An 18,822-nucleotide genomic window follows, 5' to 3' on the forward strand; every position below is an offset into this window, starting at 1 on the left:
GACTGTACGGTTCTTCGGCCCCACTCGGCTCCTCTTCGGCTACGTTCGGCGCGCGCTCCTCCCGGCTTCAGCGGCTCTTTGGCTGAGCTCGGCGGGCTCGCGCCCTCTCGGGCTCGGCTCTCTTCGGCTTCCTTCGACCGACTCTCGTCTGGCGCTCGGCTCTCCTCGGAGGAGCTCGGTCCACGCTCGGCTCGCGCTCGGCTCTCCTAGGCTGAGCTCGGCCTACGCTCGGCTCACGCTCGGCTCTCTTCGGCTGCGTTCGGCCCACGCCCGTCCCGGACTCGGCTCTCTTCGGCCAGGCTCGGCCGCGGCCCCGGAAGGGCGCCCATGGAGCCGGGACTGCCGGCTCGGCCGACAGCTATGGCGCCACTGCTGGAGTATGAGCGGCAGCTGGTGCTGGAACTGCTGGACGCGGACGGGCTGGTAGTGTGCGCCCGCGGGCTCGGCGCGGACCGGCTCCTGTACCACTTCCTCCGGCTGCACTGCCACCCGGCGTGCCTGGTGCTGGTGCTCAACACCCAGCCGGCCGAGGAGGTGCGGCCGGCCGCGCGGGGGAGAGGGGACCCCGAGAGCGTTGGGGGCTCCTGAGCCGATGCGGGCCCTGGCGCGGGTGCGAGGCCCTGGCGCTTCTGAGGGCGATGCCGGCCCATGGCGCCGGAGGGAGGGGGCGCTGAGCGGGGGTCTCTAGGCAGAGGGAGGTCCCTGACAGGAGCTCGAGGACACGGAGGGTGGGAGGGGTCCCGAGGAGGATGCAGGTCCCTGACTCGGGTGCGGGGACGCTGAGAAGAGGAGGAGGGACCCGAAGTGGATGAAGGTTTCTAACACGGGGTGGGGAGAGGACAGAGGGTGCGAGGGGCCCCGAGGAGGATGCCGGTCTCTGGCAGGGGTGCAAGGACGCAGAGGGTTGGAGGGGTCCCAAGGGGAAGGCAGGTCCCTGACACGGGAGGGGGGCTTTGAATAGGGGTCCGATGCAGGTCCCTGACACAAGCTCGAGGACGCAGAGGGTAGGAAGGGTCCCGAGGCGGATAGAGGTCCCTGACACGTATGGGAGGGCTTTGAATGGGGGTCCGTAAGGCAGTTGCAGGTTTCTGCCACGGGGACAAGGACCCTGAGAGGGATGGAGGGGCTCTGAGAGGAGTAGGGGAGTCATTTGAGGAGAATGGGGGCTGAGGGGAGGATTGGAGGTCCCTAAAGAGGACAGGGATGTCTACAGAAGGACACAGACACAGATACAGGGATGTGTAGGGAAAGATACAGATAGGGGCGACGAGGAGTCCCAAAGCTGGATATCATGGGGCTTGCTGGGGTTGTAGGAGTGGGATCCGTGATGGGGACGGAGGAATCCCAGAGGGTAATGTGTGAGGCTGGGGAGAGCCCTGTAGGGAAGGGGTGCACCGAAACTTGGTGGGGAGAGGGGCATTGGGTCAGAAGGAAAGGGAGCTGGAAGCTGAGGGTATTGGGGATGGGTCCCTGTGGTTAAGGACTGGAGGACACTGAAGACAGAAGGCGGATACGCCTGTGCTAAGATGGGGGCTTGGTATTGGGAGGTGGCACAGCCTGGTCTGACAAGTCTGATGAGCCTCTTGCTAGAGCAGGTGGCCAGGGGGAAGATGTCCACAGAGAAGAATGACCGCAGACTCCTTGACTGATGTGCCTAGGTATCCCCAGTACCTCCCACAGAACCTAGCACAACACAGGGTCGCCAAAGAGGAAGCAGAGGTTCCACTGAAGATACAAAGGGCCGGGGGGCCACTGACATGAAATCCCCTCTGGGGTGGATCGGGACAGAGCTAAGAGTCTAAAACACAGCCTGGGAAAAGCATTCCTTGTGATGGGCTCGCACAGTCCGCTTGCCTGCAAACCTGGCTTTGGCGGAAACTATTTTGTAACCAGCGGCAGGCTTTTAGCCGAGGGTTTAAAACATCTTTTTTGTTGTTGTTAAAGCGCTAAGAACAACTCAAGTGCAAGGATTCCTTAGGGCAAACCCAAAAATAAAAATAAAAGCCTAGTTAAAGGCAGAGGATGGCGGGATCGATGTAAAGTCGCCACTTGGTTCGCACGTTCCTTAAATGTATTGTCTCTTGTCTTAAATTCAAAGACCCGCAGCCTAATTAAAACCGCTCTGTATTCAACAGCCTACTAATCACCTCTGGTTTGCTTTAGGAGTACTTCATCAATCAGCTGAAGATTGAAGGAGTTGAGCACCTCCCTCGCCGCGTAACAAATGAAATCACCAGTAACAGTCGCTATGAGGTCTACACACAAGGAGGGGTGATATTTGCAACAAGTCGAATACTTGTGGTCGACTTCTTGACCGATAGAATACCTTCAGATTTAATTACCGGTAAGCATTTGAAACCTTATTATTTGTATATAAATGGGCACGTTTTTCTGTCTGTCCCCTCTGCTGAACGAAACCAGGACCTCCTTGTGCACACTCCTAGATGTTTTTGCTCAACACTCTGCTTCCAGGTGTTAGCACAATACCAGACACATTCTAGATGCTTAAAAAGTATCTGTGGCCCGAATAAGGAACTAAATTAGTGAGTAAAGTAAGAACGACTCTTCCTTGTTTCCTAAGCTCAAATCTGGTAAATACTTGGTGATTGGCTGGCATTTGCTTTTAGAACCTAATCAGACTCAAAATGTTTACAAATATTCTTTACATATTTCCTAAAATATTTGGTTTTCCCTTGAAAGAGTTTTTTTTCCCCTCCATGATTTGAAATTAAACCAAGTAGTTGCTTAATTATTTTGAGAAGTATGGTTTCGTTTTCGTTAGAATTAATATGGAAAAGGAATTGTTTTTCATTATTATTCGTCCTTTTGGAACATTTGTTGGACAAAAGGATGCATGAGTAGGCTGTGACTTTCAGTGAACTGGAAGGCAGAGAAACTGCAATATTCACATACTTCCCATCGTGGCCCTGAACCTAGAAGACCCTCAAGAAATAGTTAATGAATAAATGTGTGAACGAATGCTTTATGTGGTTCATGGTAAACTGATTGAAGAACAGTGCTGTAGTTTTGTAACATTGATTTTATTTTATCTTATTTTATTTTATTTTTAAAGATTTTGTTTATTGGATAGAGGGAGATGGCGAGAACAGGAACACAAGCAGGGGGAGTTGGGGAGGGAGAAGCAGGCTTCCCGCCAAGCAGGGAGCCCGATGCAGGGCTGGATCCCAGGACCCTGGGATCATGACCTGAGCTGAAGGAAGATGCTTAATGACTGAGCTACCCAGGTGCCCCTAGTTTTGTAACATTTATAATTGCCATCAGCCAGGGCCCAGGCGGTGAGGTCTGACTCACCTGGCTTTGAATGATGATACCACGACTTACAGGCAAGTTACTTAATTTTCATAAGCCTCAAGTTATTTTTCTTTTTCTCATTTCTTTAAATTGAGAAAAGCACTTCCCAGAGTTATCATTAGGGATTAAGTGAGTGAAAATAAATGGCTTTCGTATTGTGCCTGGGACTAAACAGTAGAGAATACTAAACAGTAGAGAATAGCAAAAAACAAAAAGTTTTGGCTTCTCATCACCAGAAATTCTGATACATCGGAAAGTCTTTTACTGCTTTTGCTGCTTTCTTCTCAGCCTGGTGTTGCATTTATTTTTTAAGTGGATAAAATGGGGAGGGAGGGAAACGTACTGGAACCACCACTAGATGTCGGTATTGCTCTGACTTTTAGTAACCGTTCGCCCCAATTAGGCCGAGAGCAATAATGAATCAAAGAAACCTGCAGATGATAGCTTATAGGTAGCCCCTAATTAAAAGCGCAAAATTCATTATCCATTTCTGAACATGTCCCAACCCTTAATTAAGCTAGGGCTGCTGCTGCCGCTTGGCTGAATGGAACACCCGTGAAGGCCAGAAGTAAATCCCTTCAGATTCGGCACCCTGGAGGGATCGTCCCCCAGAGGCTCCCCGTGGCACTTTCCCCACGGCTCTCACACACCAAACAGCAGTCCTTGAAGCATGTAACCCTCCGGAAGGTTCTGAATGCCCCCTGCCCCAGTTTGCCCCCTGTCACTGCCTATGAAAATCACCACCGTACCCACGCAAGGGTCCCTGCCAACTACAGCACCTCAGCAGTGAGAGAAGTGTGTACACGGGTACCCTGATGGTACTTTCGAAAGACAGGACAGGAGGCTTGCATTGCCAAAACGGCTCTAACATCTCCAAATAGAACTCAGGACACACTTCCACGACAAACTTGAAAAAAAAAAGTTACATGTTAGATTTGTGCCCCTGGTGTTATAATTCAGTTTTATGTTCATTCAACAAACATTAAATTTACTAAGGGTCCCTTGTTTGGCGGGAATGTGGTAGGGGCTGATGGTAGAAAGATCAGTGAGACGGTGTGGTGAGCGGTTTAGTGGAGAAGACAGATGGAAAGAGGTGATGAGAGTTCAGTATGAGACAAAGCTCTCATGGGAGCATAAAATTGAAATGTAGATAGGCTTTTGTGAGACTACAGTTGCCCCCAGAAATACAGCCTGCTTGTGTTTTCTTTCTTCTTCTTCTTCTTTTTTTAAAGATTTTACTTATTTGAAGTGGGTTAAAACCTCTGCCTTCGGCTCAGGTTGTGATCTCAGGGTCCTGGGATCGAGCCCCGCATTGGGCTCCATGCTCGGCGGGGAGCCTGCTTCCCTTCCTCTCTCTGCCTGCCTCTCTGCCTACTTGTGATCTCTGTCCATCAAATGAATAAATAAAATCTTTTTTAAAAAATTATTTATTTGAGAGAGAGAACGAGTAGGGGCAGAGGAAGAGGGAGAAGCAGACTCATTACTGAGCAGGGTGCCCGATCTAGGACTCGATCCCAGGACCCCACAGTCATGACCTGAGCTGAAGGCCAATGCTTAACCACCCGGGCCCCCCATGCACCCCTGCTTATGTTTTCATGTTGCTGGTTTTTAAAATGGTGGTGCGGGTGGGGGAGTGGGGAGGAGTCTACAGGTGGTGTCACTTAGGAAAAGCAGGCTTTGTCGTCAGCCTCCCCCCGCCCACCTGGTTTGGAACCTTTAGTCTCCCATTGCTTGTCAGATAACTTTGATCAACTTGTTGCCCTTTCCTGGTCTCATAGTTATACGTATCTCATAGAAGTCTCATGAGTATTAAATGAAAACAGTCCAGTAGAGTACCTAACCCCTGCACCTGGGATAGAATAGTTCCCTTCCTCCATTTCCTCTAAAACCCATTTCCTGGGTTTTCTAAAGAATGACAGTCTTTTCTTATTCTTTTTAAAGATTTTATTTATTTGACAGAGAGATCACAAGTACACAGAGAGGCAGGCACTGGGGGGCAGTGGGTGGGGGAAGCAGGCTCCCTGCTGAGCAGAGAGCCCAATGAGGAGCTTGACCCCAGGACCCTGAGACCATGACCTAAGCCGAAGGCAGAGGCTTAACCCACTGAGCCACCCAGGTGCCCCAAAAATGACAGTCTTGGAGCACTGCATTTCCTTAAATTGAGGTTCATCTTTCCTTTAGAAGTTTCCTTTCATTACTTTAACCTTATGGGATATTTCAATCTAGGCCACCAAGTGTAGTCTAGGAAAGTACTTGGAAAAGCCCAACGACTAGGCCCAGAGTCCTTACTCAGGAGTAAATTTATTACATGTACATATTGTAGTTATTGAAAATCCTTTCTCTACAGGTTCCTAAATAACATTATTAATTTCTACTATATCTGAAAAACCATTTGCTTAGCTAGACTACATTGTAGCTCCATCCACATCAACCCAGAATTTGAACACTGAAACAGTAGCATCTGAATTGGGCTCACTGAACTAGCAGAAGAAGGGGTCACAATCACTGTCAGTGTCATTTCCCAGACCCTAGGAGTGATGTGAATTGGTACAAAAACAAGCACATTTATGACAAATTTATATATCAGGTAATGGCTTGTTGTAGGTCTAGGAGACTGAGAATCATCATGAATAATTGAGTTTTTGATTCAGAAATGACATCTGCACTCTCATGTCATGTGTGTTCCTCATTTATCACTAACCAAACCACATCAAAGTGGCATATATACGTATAATATTGTATGGATTTATTATATTCACATATGAAAAATTATCTGGTCCAGTTTTCTTGTTTTATAAAGAAAGAAATGCAGTAATTGTCCTTGTTTTTGTTATCTCAGAGGTGTCAGTCACACCACCCCGAAACACAGATATAGTAAATACATTCATTAATGGTTTTTATTTTATTTATTTACTTTTAAAGACTTTATTTGTTTATTTGACAGAGAGATCACAAGTAGGCAGAGAGGCAGGCAGAGAGAGAGAGGGGTAAGCAGGCTCCCCGCTGAGCAGAGAGCCAGACATGGGGCTCGATTCCAGGACCCTGGGATCATGACCTGAGCCAAAGACAGAGGCTTTAACCCACTGAGCCACCCAGGCGCCCCAGTGGTTTTTATTTTTTGATTATTTTTTTTTAAAGATTTTATTTATTTATTTGACAGAGAGAGATCACAAGTAGACAAAGAGGCAGGCAGAGAGAGAGGGAAGCAGGCTCCCTGCTGAGCAGAGAGCCCGATGCGGGACTCCATCCCAGGACCCTGAGATCATGACCTGAGCCGAAGGCAGCGGCTTAAACCACTGAGCCACCCAGGCGCCCAGTGGTTTTTATTTTAATGGACTAATTTACCTCTCAGTTGAATATACTCCCATTCCAAAGTGGAATTATTCTACTAGGTGATGCAGATGTTGCCCAGACTTCTGAATTACTGCTCTTTTATATAGGCCACATCTGGTTCACTCATAAAAAGAGAGTCAGGGAGCCACCGTGCTCTCAGAAATTCTCCCACCATGCCAGACACCCCCTACCCCAAGGCCTTTGCTCTTACTATCCCCTCAGCCTGGAGCTCTCTTGGAGCATGTGGTGGCAAGACTCACCTCCTCATTTCCATCTAGCCTTGGCTGCCACCCAGCAGCCCTCAGACATTCTCCCTCTCCTCCGCCTCTGATTCATTTCTTCTCCCCCCTAGCACTTATCACTCTATAACCTAAGTGCTCCATGTGTTTGTACTGTGTGTCGTAAGGACCACGAGGACAGGGATTTATGTCTGTGTGCCCACTGCTGTGTCCCCCCGCACCAAAACCGGTGCCTGCCCGTGCCCGAGCAGGGACGCAGGAGACACGCGGTGAATGAGCAAATGGAGATGAGCATGAGGTTCCATGACTGTTCCACCCTCTCAACTGTGATCTCCTCTCAGGCATCTTGGTGTACAGAGCTCACAGGATAATTGAGTCTTGTCAAGAAGCCTTCATCTTGCGCCTGTTCCGCCAGAAAAACAAGAGTGGCTTTATTAAGGCCTTCACAGACAACGCTGTCGCCTTCGATACTGGTTTTTGCCACGTGGAAAGAGTGATGAGGAATCTCTTCGTAGGGAAGCTCTACCTGTGGCCAAGGTAAATAGCGCCACGCCACAACTTGCCGTAACTGACCTGCGCGCTTTAACGTTACGTAAAGGGTACTGTCATTGACCTGATACCTGATTGCCAGGTTCGTAACGAGGGTGTCAAAAGAGAAGCAGGTGGTCCCCATCCCCGTGGTTCTTTTACAAGAAGACAGAGATTTGACAGTTATTTTCCCGATAGCCCATCACATCTGTCCAAGGGCAGCCCCTTGTGCTCCTTCTTGCTCCCCGAGACCCCCAGGAAATCTAGAGGCTCACAGGTACAACAGCTTTAGCTGAACCATAGATTTGTTGGCTAAGATCCCCACTTCACTTTGAAAATTACCCATCGGGGAAATAGAATGGAAAGATTTTGGAAGAATTGATGCCAATGTCTAGGAAAGACCCTAAGGTTGTGGTGTTCTGACTCCGTACGCCTATGCTAATAGGTATTTTGGTTTTACCATATGGCATTTAAGAGCATTTGCCATGGTGTTTTACCTTTCTTGATTGTACCTTCTTGAAGGGATCGGCATACTTTTTCTGTGAAGGGCCAGATGATAACTATATGGGGCTTTGCAGGCCACGTGATCTGTCACAATGACAGCTCTGCTGTTACAGCAGCAAAGCAACCCTAGACAGTCCATAAACAGTGGGCGTGGCTGCGTTCCAGTAGAACTTGTTCAAAAACCAGGCGCTGGGTTCGGCCCAGACAACAGTCCTGCTGACCCCCCGTTATTTGAATAATAACGTCCATTCGTTGAGGTTAAAAGTATTCTTGAAGGTATTGCCATTTTGCTTTCTATTTTGTGTCTTAATTCCATTTACAAAAAAAAGAAAGAGAAAAAAATAAAGAACTATGAGAGTATTAAATCCAAACCAGAAACACATAGCTCTTGAAACTCGAAAAAATCTTTGAAAACTATTTGTCTCTGTAGGTTCCATGTAGCAGTAAACTCGTTTTTAGAACAGCACAAACCTGAAGTTGTAGAAATTCACGTTTCTATGACGCCTGCCATGCTCGCCATACAGACCGCCATACTGGACATTTTAAACGCGTGTTTGAAGGAGCTCAAATGCCATAACCCGTCCCTCGAAGTGGAAGATTTGTCTCTAGAAAATGCTATTGGAAAACCCTTTGACAAGGTACTCCATTTCTTTTCCTCTTTAGCACAGTTTGTGATATTGTAGTTTTAAAGAATCCAAGTTATTTCTGTGATTGTAGTGTCCTTAGTAGGAATTTGCTGTTATTTTAGAATTAATTTGGAGCCGACTCAAGGGTAGCTTCTTTGGTTTTCTGGAAAGTAATAATTTGTAGTAAAATACATGAGCCAACGTAAAAGCAGAAGCCTAATTTTTGCAGTTATGCAGTGATTATCTCGTATTTTAAATATAATTTAGAAAGGGATACATAACCTTTTTTGCTCTGCAACAACTGCATTTGGATATCTACAGGTAGAAGAGTTTTACATAAGAATGCTTCATGATTTATGATCTTTTGTTTGGAATAAAAATAATTGGGATGAATTTTCATTACTGAGGAATGTGAACCTTGCTCTCTGAAAATTACATTTTGAATTGAGAAAATGGTAAGACTAAGTAAGACTTTAGTTCAAAGAACTTTTATTCTAACTGACTTGGAGGGACTGGGGGGTTGTTTGGAGAGAGAGCGCATGTCCACATGCGTTTGGAGGGGGAAGGACATGGGGAGGGAGAGAATGAATCTCAAGCACACTTGACACTGAGCCTGGAGCCCAGTGCAGGACTCGATCTCACGACCCTGAGGTCACGACCTGAGCCGAAATCAAGAGTCGGAAGCTTAACCAACTGAGCCACCCAGGTGCCCCTCTAACTGATTTTTTTTTAAATCATAGGTGAATTAATACAGTTATATAAATGTCGAAGATTGAACTGTAGATCCAGAAAATGCTGACTTTTAAAAAATTCTGGACACCGTTTTTTCTTTTTTCATATTTTGGTGGAACAAATTCCCACCTTTTAAACTCTGAATCAGTCTCTCACTGGAAATAATGTATAGTGGTTATTAAGCAGGAAAAATTGAACTCCTCATTTCTCCGATTCTTCCAAAAAGTCATTTTGCTGTGAAATAATGATACATGAAACTAATTTCATGTGTTTTGTTCCTGTGTTCTTAAAGTTTGGTGCATGATCAAGCCACAAAGAAAAACCATCAAAAACAAACCTTCATGTCCTTTTAATAGAATGTATATGTTCTTAGAAAAAAAAAAAAACAAAATATAACCTGATATTTTTGTACTAAGTTTCTGTTTACCATTCCCTGGCTAGTAAAAGTCAAAGTATTATTTTGGATATTCTTTTAGCCACCAAATGTAAATGCAGACATAACTTTGCATCTTGTTAGAAAATTTAACTTTTGGGGGCTCCTGGGTGGCTCAGTCATTAAGTGTGTGCCTTCGGCTCAGGTCATGATCCCAGGGTCCTGGGATAGAGCCCCGCATCGGGCTCCCTGCTCAGTGGGAAGCCTGCCTTCCCCCCTCTCCCACTCCCCCTGCTTCTGTTCCTTCCCTTGCTGTGTCTCTCTCTGTCAAAAAATACATAAAATCTTTAAAAAAAAAAAAAAAAAGAAAGAAAGAAAGAAAAGAAACCCCATAGCTTAAAGAAAAAAGAAAGAAAATTTAACTTTTGTAGATGATTTTACCGAGCAGGTATACAGTTATATGTTCTATTTGCTCTAGGACAGTTATAGTATCTACCCGTTCTCCTGGAATAATGATTAATAATATAATTTCATTTTCACAAGAGTCCCATTTTGGACAATAAATTATACAGCCATCCAAATATTACTCCTGCTGAGTATTAATTTTGTTAGATAAGATGCCACATAGTAATATAGCTTCTATAGCATGCTCTAAGTATTATCCTTTTTAGTTACAAAATCAGTTTGTGAAGGAGTGTGTGTGTGTGTGTGTGTGTGTGTGTACACACACATATATATAGCTGTGGGTTTGTAGATATCTTTATATTCTATACAAAAAGCTATTCTGTACCTTAGGCAACTTTTTAAAAAAAGATTTATTTACTCTATTTGAGAGAGAGAGAGAGAAAGCCAGGGAAGGAGCAGTTGGGGGGAAAGAGAATCTCCAGCAGATTCTGCACTGAGCACGGAGCCAAGGCAGGGCTTAATCTCATCACCCTGAGATCATGACCTGAGCCAAAACCAAGACTGGGATATTTAACTGACTGAGCCACCCAGGCGCCCCTATTTTCTGGGTTTTAAAAAAATTCATGTTTAGTCCACTGTTAATTTAACAAGTATTTTTCCATCCATGAATCACATTTAAAAAAGAAAAAGAAAAAAAAAAAAACCAAGTAACTCTTTTACACCACCAAATAAGGCACATTGTTATTAATTTGGTACGTGTACTTTCCCTGGTATATGCCCTCTGTTCCGTTTCCAACTGGATGTCACATTTTTATCTCTCTAGGATAGGGTCACAGCCAAACTTTGCAGAAATCGATATGTTTAAGCGACACACTTCAACCCTTCATAAAAACAAATGATTGGGGGCGCCTGGGTGGCTCAGTGGGTTAAGCCTCTGCCTTTGGCTCAGGTCGTGATCTCAGGGTCCTGGGATCGAGCCCCGCATCAGGCTCTCTGCTCAGAGGGGAGCCTGCTTCCCCCTCTCTCTCTCTCTGCCTGCTGCTCTACCTACTTGTGTTCTCTCTCTCTCTCTCTCTCTCTGTGTCAAATAAATAAATAAATAAAAAGATTAAACAAACAAACAAATGACTGGTTATCTGATGTTTATCAGGCCTATTCTCCTAAAAAGGTGCATGTGAATATAAGACACTCTGCTTTATCTTTGAAAATTTAAACACTGTTATTAGAATCTTATGAACTGAAATTCTCTATCCACTTTCTTGGGAGATGCTGTTGGGAGTTTTTTTGTGTGTATGGTAAAATATACATAACATAAAACTCACCACCCTAACTGTCTTTAGGCATATGGCGATAATATTCATTGAAAGTATAATTGGTATTAATAATAGCTATATGGAACATATTTTTAGGAATACTATGTTTTATTCTTCTTTTAGACAATACGCCATTATCTGGACCCTTTGTGGCACCAGCTTGGAGCCAAGACTAAGTCTTTGGTTCAGGACTTGAAGATATTACGAACTTTGCTGCAGTATCTCTCTCAGTATGATTGTATCACATTCCTTAACCTTCTGGAATCTCTGAGAGCCACAGAGAAGGCTTTTGGTCAGAATTCAGGTGGGAGATAAAAATACTGATATTATGGGAGCTGATTTGAATAAAGTGTTGGATTTTGTTGGGGAATCAGATGTAGGGAGTGCTATATTCAACTACGTGGTATACTGAGATTTCAAATTACGTTTTATGTTCATAGTGCAAGGATGTAGGTTTTATTGATAGCTAATGTTTCCGCCTACTTAACTTCTGTTCTGTATAATAATAAATATTCATATCCATTCCAGGCGATTTTATTTCTAAAAAAGACTCTGTATATTACAGGCAGTCCCCAACTTAGAAATAGGTTGTGTTCTGGAAGTTTAGTTGTTAAGAACTTCAAATTTCATTTTCTCCAAAGAATTAGAAAGGGGGTTTAGGGTTTCATCAGCCAGACTGCTGAAGACTGAAGAGATTTGTAGGGAAACATACATATACAACTGGCCGCCATCTTGTTTTTCTACCAACCACATCTGCCTCAGTTATTTTGTCCTCTGTCATTGTTTGACTAGACCACTGATTTTCAAGTAGTCCATGGGCCCCTGAGGCCAAGATTTAATACAATTAATAATTGTTACCTCTTCGTCAGGGACATTCTTAAGTAATAAACTACAAATGTGTAGCAATGAAGAATACATTGACTGCTAGTCCACTTTGGTTCCCCTGCCTTGAGTACACCCTGGCACCAGCAGTATTACCCAGCAATGCTTTTGCACCATCATTGGGAATGTCAACACAGTGGGAAAAAAATTAAACAATGAGTCGGTATTCTTATGAGAATAGATTTAAGGTCCAGAAAACTGAAAACATCCCAGTGACCCCCAGAGACCAGTAGGCCACACTTTGAAAACCACTGGTCTAACCAAGCAGTGATGGAGGCCACAGTAAGGGAGAAGGTGTGGTTCAGACAAGAATAAGATGGCGGACAGTTGTCCTTATAGGGCATGTGACCATCAGAGACTTTAAAATTCATCCTAAATTGAAGGCTTTTTTTTTTTTTTAACGTTTCGTATTAGGTTGGCTCTTTCTTGACTCCAGCACCTCGATGTTTGTAAATGCTCGAGCAAGGGTTTACCATCTTCCAGACACCAAAATGAACAAAAAAGGCAAAATGTCTGAAAAAACAGAGATTAAAGAAGAACAAGGTATCTTGTAGGCTTGATCTTTAACTGTGTCCTTTATTGAAGTATTTGGTGTGGAAATTCTTATCAAGTCAGTGTATTAATCTTAAATATCCTTCAGCCATGTGAAAGACCTGTGCCCATATGTTGAATATACGTTATATGCAATGTACGTTAAAAGTATCCAGCGGAGCAAGTCTTAGAATCCATTGTCAGGGGATTCCAAGTAACAAGTGCCAAGCATCCGTGAAGAGTATTCTCACCACGACATAAGAGCTACAGATTGATTTTCTTTTTTAAACTTCAGAGTAATAACTACTTTTGGCACCTTAAAGTCTTAACAGAATGTTTAACATTCCTTTTAGCTTTAAAAAAAAAAATAAATATACTAGAATGTGGCAAGTATGGATTTTTTTCCAGCCCTTATCTAGTAGATATAATAAATATCCTTTGTTTTTTTTAAAGGCATGGGATAGGGTTGATGCTGACATTCTCTCATTTAAAGATCTAGTTCAGAACTTAACCATGTTAGTGATGTGTCTGAGTACTCCCAGAAACATTTAATTGCTGTCTACTTGTATCCCTTCTTCAGGATCATGACTGTCATGGGGATTTTAGAAATAATAAATACCATGACTCTGTACTGATTCTTTCCTGTTAAGTAGCCTCTTGTATCTGGCATCACTGTTGACAACAACACACAATCTTCTCTAATGTGTGACCGTGCATGTAACTTGCTCTCAGGGCACTGTGAGACCTCTATCAACATTGGTCTGGAGTGTGTTTCATTTAGACCTTAATAAATGGGTCTTTTTCAAGAAAGAAGATTGTATCTGGCCTCTGGAAAGAGGCTCAAAGGAAGGGGCTTTTGGAAGGATGCTCGTGTCATCTGTTGTTTTGAAAGGCTATGAAATGTTTTATGGGTAAATGTTATCACGTAGAATGAGGTTGAACTTTTATTTCTATACAGAAACAAAAAAGGAACTGGTGCTAGAAAGCAACCCCAAGTGGGAAGCATTAACCGAAGTACTGAAAGAAATTGAGGCAGAAAATAAGGAGAGCGAAGCCCTTGGTGGTCCAGGTAGGAGAAAAGAGATGGTGACATTTGCTTTCAACATGGAGCAAATGAGTCGTCTTTGTTAGTTCTTTAAAAATAACTTACTATGGGGGCACCTGGGTGGCTCAGTGGGTTAAGCCTCTGCCTCCGGCTCGGGTCATGATCTCAGGGTCCTGGGATCGAGCCCCGCATCGGGCTCTCTGCTCAGCAGGGAGCCTGCTTCCCCCTCTCTCTCTGCCTGCCTCTCTGCCTACTTGTGATGACCTCTCTGTCAAATAAATAAATAAAATCTTTAAAAAAAAATAACTCACTATGATTTTGTTTATAAAATGTAAAAGAATGAATGCCAAAGGAACATTGAAATCCTAGTGGCAGCTTCGTTTTCTGTTCGTTTGATGTGATTTTCTCCAGGTTGAATCCTTGTATGTTCATGACAGCGGGTTTTTTCGCTGGTTTTCTTCTCAGGACTTCTACTTAAAGAGGCAGTTAATCTCCACGTACACATTCACCAGGCTTTCAATCTGGAATCCCCAAGGAGAAAGCTAATAGACTTGCTTTATTCTCCACAGGCCTCTTTCCAAAAAGTCTTAACTGTTCTGTAGAGCAACATTGACTAGCCCCTCCCCCCCACCAAAAAATTCCAGATTTCGGGGCTGCTGTCTTCAAACATGAATATACTAGTAGATTAGCACAGTAGACAAAGCTGAACTACATTTAAAAAAATAAAACCTGTTATAAAATAAAACTAGATTTTAAAAAAATCCATTGCGACTTTGAACTCCTATAAATCAGTACAGACAAGTGCATAATTCTTATCTGAGTAAATGTGCTGGTGATGTTATTCCAGAACCTGCAATACTGTGATTAAAGACCCAAAGTCCTGCATGCTCACTTGGGAAACTTACTAAGTAGGAAGAAAAAAGAGAACGGGAACAAAATGATGTCTGGGAGTCACATGGGCATATTTGCTTCCAGGGTTTCTTCTATGTTTTTTCTGCCTTACACTGTTTAAGGTCATAGTGCAGATATAATTTCTGGGTATATAATTAGCGAGTCAAATGATAACGTTCTTGAGATGTATGACCACATTTGACTTGTACAAAGTTTTTATGAATTTTCATTTCCTTTAGCAGCGTAGATGTTCATCTCTTTCTTTTTTAAGATTAATTTACTTATTAGAGAGAGAGAGCAGGGTGAGGGCAGGAGCAGAGGAGGAGGGGGACACAAATCTCAAGCAGACTACATGCTATGTGCAGAGGCCGATGTGAGGTCCAGTCCCACAACCCTGAGACTGTGACCCGAGCCGAAATCCAGAGTGGGTCACAACCAACTGAACCACCCAGGCACCCCAGAGCTCATCTTCCTTTCACCTAGCACACAATGACTGGAGATTCTCTATATGTTCATGTATATGTATACTTATATATGTGTAACGGTTTTATCAATTTGATTGGAGAAAAATGTCCTCATTTGAAATTTGGTGCTAGGTAAGCTCACTGTTTTCTTAAATGTTTTTCCTCTTTTGTCATTTTTTTTTTCCCTTTGCCAATTTAGACTATGTCCACAATTTGTATTGGCTTTTTATATATTAAAGATACCGTCATTTATGATGGCTGTTTTGGAAAGTTGGTTTTTTGTCTTTGCTTTCTTTTTTTTTTTTTAAGATTTTATTTATTATTTGGACAGAGAGAGATACCGTGAGAGAGGGAACCCAAGCAGGGGGAGTGGGAGAGGGAGACGCAGGCTTCCCACTGAGCAGGGAGCCTGATGTGGGGCTCGATCCCAGGACTCTGGGATCATGACCTGAGCTGAAGGCAGATGCTGAAGAGGCAGTTAATCTCCACGTAGTTATCTCCACGTATCCTTGTCTTTAGCTTTCTTAATGCACAGTTGTTTAGATTATAGATATCAGTCTTCTCTGAGATGTCTTCCATTGCTTTTAAGCAGAGAAACTCATCTCCATCCAGAGAAGTGGAGAATAGTCACCTTTTTTTATGATTTAATATTTAACATTTTACTCTGTAATCCATTTGGAATTTATTTTGGTATATCAAATCCCCTGGAAAATTATTAATTAAAAAGAGCTTCTGTAAAGCCTCCATTATACCAGGGTACGCTTTCATAAGACTAAATTTTTCTGGCTTCAACTTTACTCAAAAGATTTAACTAATCCTGTCAGAGAGGGAAAGCATTTGATAAGCATCTGAGACCCTTTTAAGCAAATTGTGAATGTTGTATCCTTACCACCAAGGGGTAAGATGTGTTTTCTTTGTGGGGAGGGTGGGGAAGAGGCGAGGGCCCAGCCAGGGAGGGAACAAGGGGACACGTGAGGTCATAGTAACATAACACTGTTTCGTAATTTTAGGTCAAGTACTCATCTGTGCAAGCGACGACCGCACGTGTTCCCAGCTGAGAGAGTACATCACTATCGGAGCAGAGGCCTTCTTGCTGAGGCTGTACAGGAAAACCTTCGAGAAGGATAGCAAAGCTGAAGAAATGTGGATGAAATTCCGACGTGAGGACAGCCCGAAGAGAATGGCGAAATCGAACAAAAGGCCTAAAGACCCCCAAAACAAACAGAGGGCTGCCACCAAAGAAAGGACTCTCAAAAAGAAAAAGCGAAAGTTAACCTTAACTCAGATGATGGGAAAGTCTGACGAACCGGAAGAGGAAGGGGATGTCAAGGAAGGCGGGCCTAGAGACATAGGCAGTAGCCCAGAAAGCTCCTTAGAAGAAATTAAGCACGAGGAATTTGACTTGAACTTGTCCTCTGACGCCGCATATGGAATCCTGAAAGACCCACTCACCATCCTCCATCCGCTCCTGGGCTGTAGTGACCCCTACGCTCTGACAAGGGTTCTCCATGAAGTGGAGCCAAGATACGTGGTTCTGTACGATGCCGAGCTCACGTTCGTTCGCCAGCTCGAGATTTACAGGGCGAGCAGGCCTGGGAAGCCTCTGAGGCAAGTTATAAAGAATATGAGCTGTTTCTTCTCTCTCTTTTCTTTGTATATACATACATATATATATGTATACGTATATACACACACAGTTGACACATAGTAAATTAGTTTCAGGTTTAACAACATCGTGATTCAACCATTCTATATGCTACCGAATGCTTACCATGACAAGTGTATTACAGTATTTTTTATCACATTCCCTATGTCATTCTTTTCATCCCCATGGCATATTTATTTTATAAGTTTGTACCTCTTCATCCCCTTTACCCATTTTGCCCGTCCTCCCCACCCCAACCCCCCTTTGGCAGCCATCATTGTGTTTTCTGTTTGAGTCTGTTTTCTCTCTTGTTGTTGTTTATTCTTTTTTTTTTTTTTTTTTAAGATACCACATACAAGTGAAATCATATGGTATTTGTCAATCTTTGTCTGGCTTATCTCACTTAGCATACTACCCTCTTGGTCCACCCATGTCGTGGCGAATGGCAAGATTTCATTCTTTTTTATGGCTCAGTAATACTCTATCGCATTGCTTCTTCTAAAGGTTTCAGTTTCATGGTTCGTTAGGCTTTACTGCAGATGGTCTACCAGTTACACGTGGATTTTCTTTAACATTCTGTTACATCGTAGGTCAAAATCATTCATGAATCCTTCTTTTGCTTCCTGGTCAACCTGGGAAGTTGGCATAGGAAGGATGTCAGATGTTGCAGTAAAACAAATCTACGGAACTATCTGTGTTCTGGTTACTTGCTGCTCTGTTATTCTGTACTGTTTCCTTTCTGCCTTGGTCCTAGCTTATGGGGTGCTGTATCTGACCAAGTCTGGGAAATGTATACTATCCTAACTTGTACCAAAAAGTACTGTAAGTATGACTCAGCTAAATGGCTTTGATCTTCTAAAATGTCATCCTTATAAATTTCAAGAAGTGACTTTAAATTACATTCACATAAAACGCAAAGTATTTGGGGGAATTATTGTACTAAGTTTTCTTGAGTTTCAAGAAATAGCAGATAAAAAATCTACAGAAATATCAGATGAGAAAATGATGCCTCTCGAGGAATATAGTGTTCTGGGTCTCCAATTATCTGAGGGAAATAAACAGCAAAATTAATATCCTGAACTCAGGCTGAACCAAAAACAGAGCCAAAAGAAACCTTGCTAGCAGCTTAACTAATGCACCCTTTCCAGAACAGAGATGAACAGAGTAGGTAGGTAAGATATAACACAGGATGAAGAGATTAGATGAAGCTGGTCAAAGAATTATAGGCAATTATAGGTAAATTTTTCAGACTTTGCTACTGATCAGCTTTGTAGATAGCTTGTGTGCTCCCAAGTTCTTGGTTGCCTGAGAAAGGAATAGTGTGATATTTGGAAACAAAATGGCGGAGTCGGAAGAGACCCAAGAGTTCAACTCCTCCCTCCATCGGTGGGAAACTGAGGCCCAGTAATAATGAATGACTTGCCCTTGACCACATAACACTTGTGGGGAAGAGCTGGGGGTCTCCGGACTCATTGTCCAATGGTTTTTTTTTTTTTCTCAGTCCACACTTCAAAGAAATATAACCTAGGAGCATGAAGTCCAGAAGAAAAGTCAAAGGCTAAAAAAGGAAAAACCTCTGATAGAAGGTGAGGAAGAGGGAGAGAAGAAGTGCTCAAGTCAGCCTCTGAGCAACAAATAAGCTAGAAAAGCAGTCCTCCCTAAGAGAAAATAATATATCAAATTGTTTTCTCGAGCCCGATACCATCCGTGTGTCTTCTGCGTCTGTGTTTATATAACATGTGCCATGACTTGATTCTGTGAAGACATGGATAAAACAGAGCCGAGGAAGAAGATAAAGGTCATATAGATTTCATTTGTTTATTTCTCACTAACATGAACTTTCACAAGCTGCGTTTTATAACCGCTCTCCAATTCTGCAAATGACTGTTTGGCAGAGGTGTAAAGAAAAAATTGAAAAAAGAGAAGCCGCTGAGATTTTGTGTTTTCTGATTTGTTTATAGTTATGAGGCAAGAATTATTCTATCCCTCTCGTTATATT

General features: G+C 43.3%; 1 protein-coding gene across 3 annotated transcripts in view; it reads left to right on the top strand.

Moving 5' to 3' along the window:
• The first annotated feature begins 288 nt into the window (after positions 1–288).
• ERCC4 (ERCC excision repair 4, endonuclease catalytic subunit) overlaps positions 289–18,822 on the top strand; it is a 37,644-nt gene continuing 19,110 nt past the window's right edge. For all 3 annotated transcript variants that reach the window (XR_007124395.1, XR_007124394.1, XM_047713411.1), the window contains exons 1-8: positions 289–534; positions 2,164–2,344; positions 7,226–7,421; positions 8,347–8,554; positions 11,489–11,669; positions 12,662–12,790; positions 13,737–13,847; positions 16,189–16,786. Coding sequence is in view for 1 of the 3 variants with exons in the window: in XM_047713411.1 (XP_047569367.1) it covers positions 328–534; positions 2,164–2,344; positions 7,226–7,421; positions 8,347–8,554; positions 11,489–11,669; positions 12,662–12,790; positions 13,737–13,847; positions 16,189–16,786 (1,811 nt within the window). In the remaining 2 variants the exon portion in view is untranslated. The remainder of the gene's footprint in view (positions 535–2,163; positions 2,345–7,225; positions 7,422–8,346; positions 8,555–11,488; positions 11,670–12,661; positions 12,791–13,736; positions 13,848–16,188; positions 16,787–18,822) is intronic.

This window comes from Lutra lutra, chromosome 18 (assembly GCF_902655055.1).
Source record: "Lutra lutra chromosome 18, mLutLut1.2, whole genome shotgun sequence".
In the NCBI taxonomy this organism is placed as follows: Eukaryota; Metazoa; Chordata; class Mammalia; order Carnivora; family Mustelidae; genus Lutra; species Lutra lutra.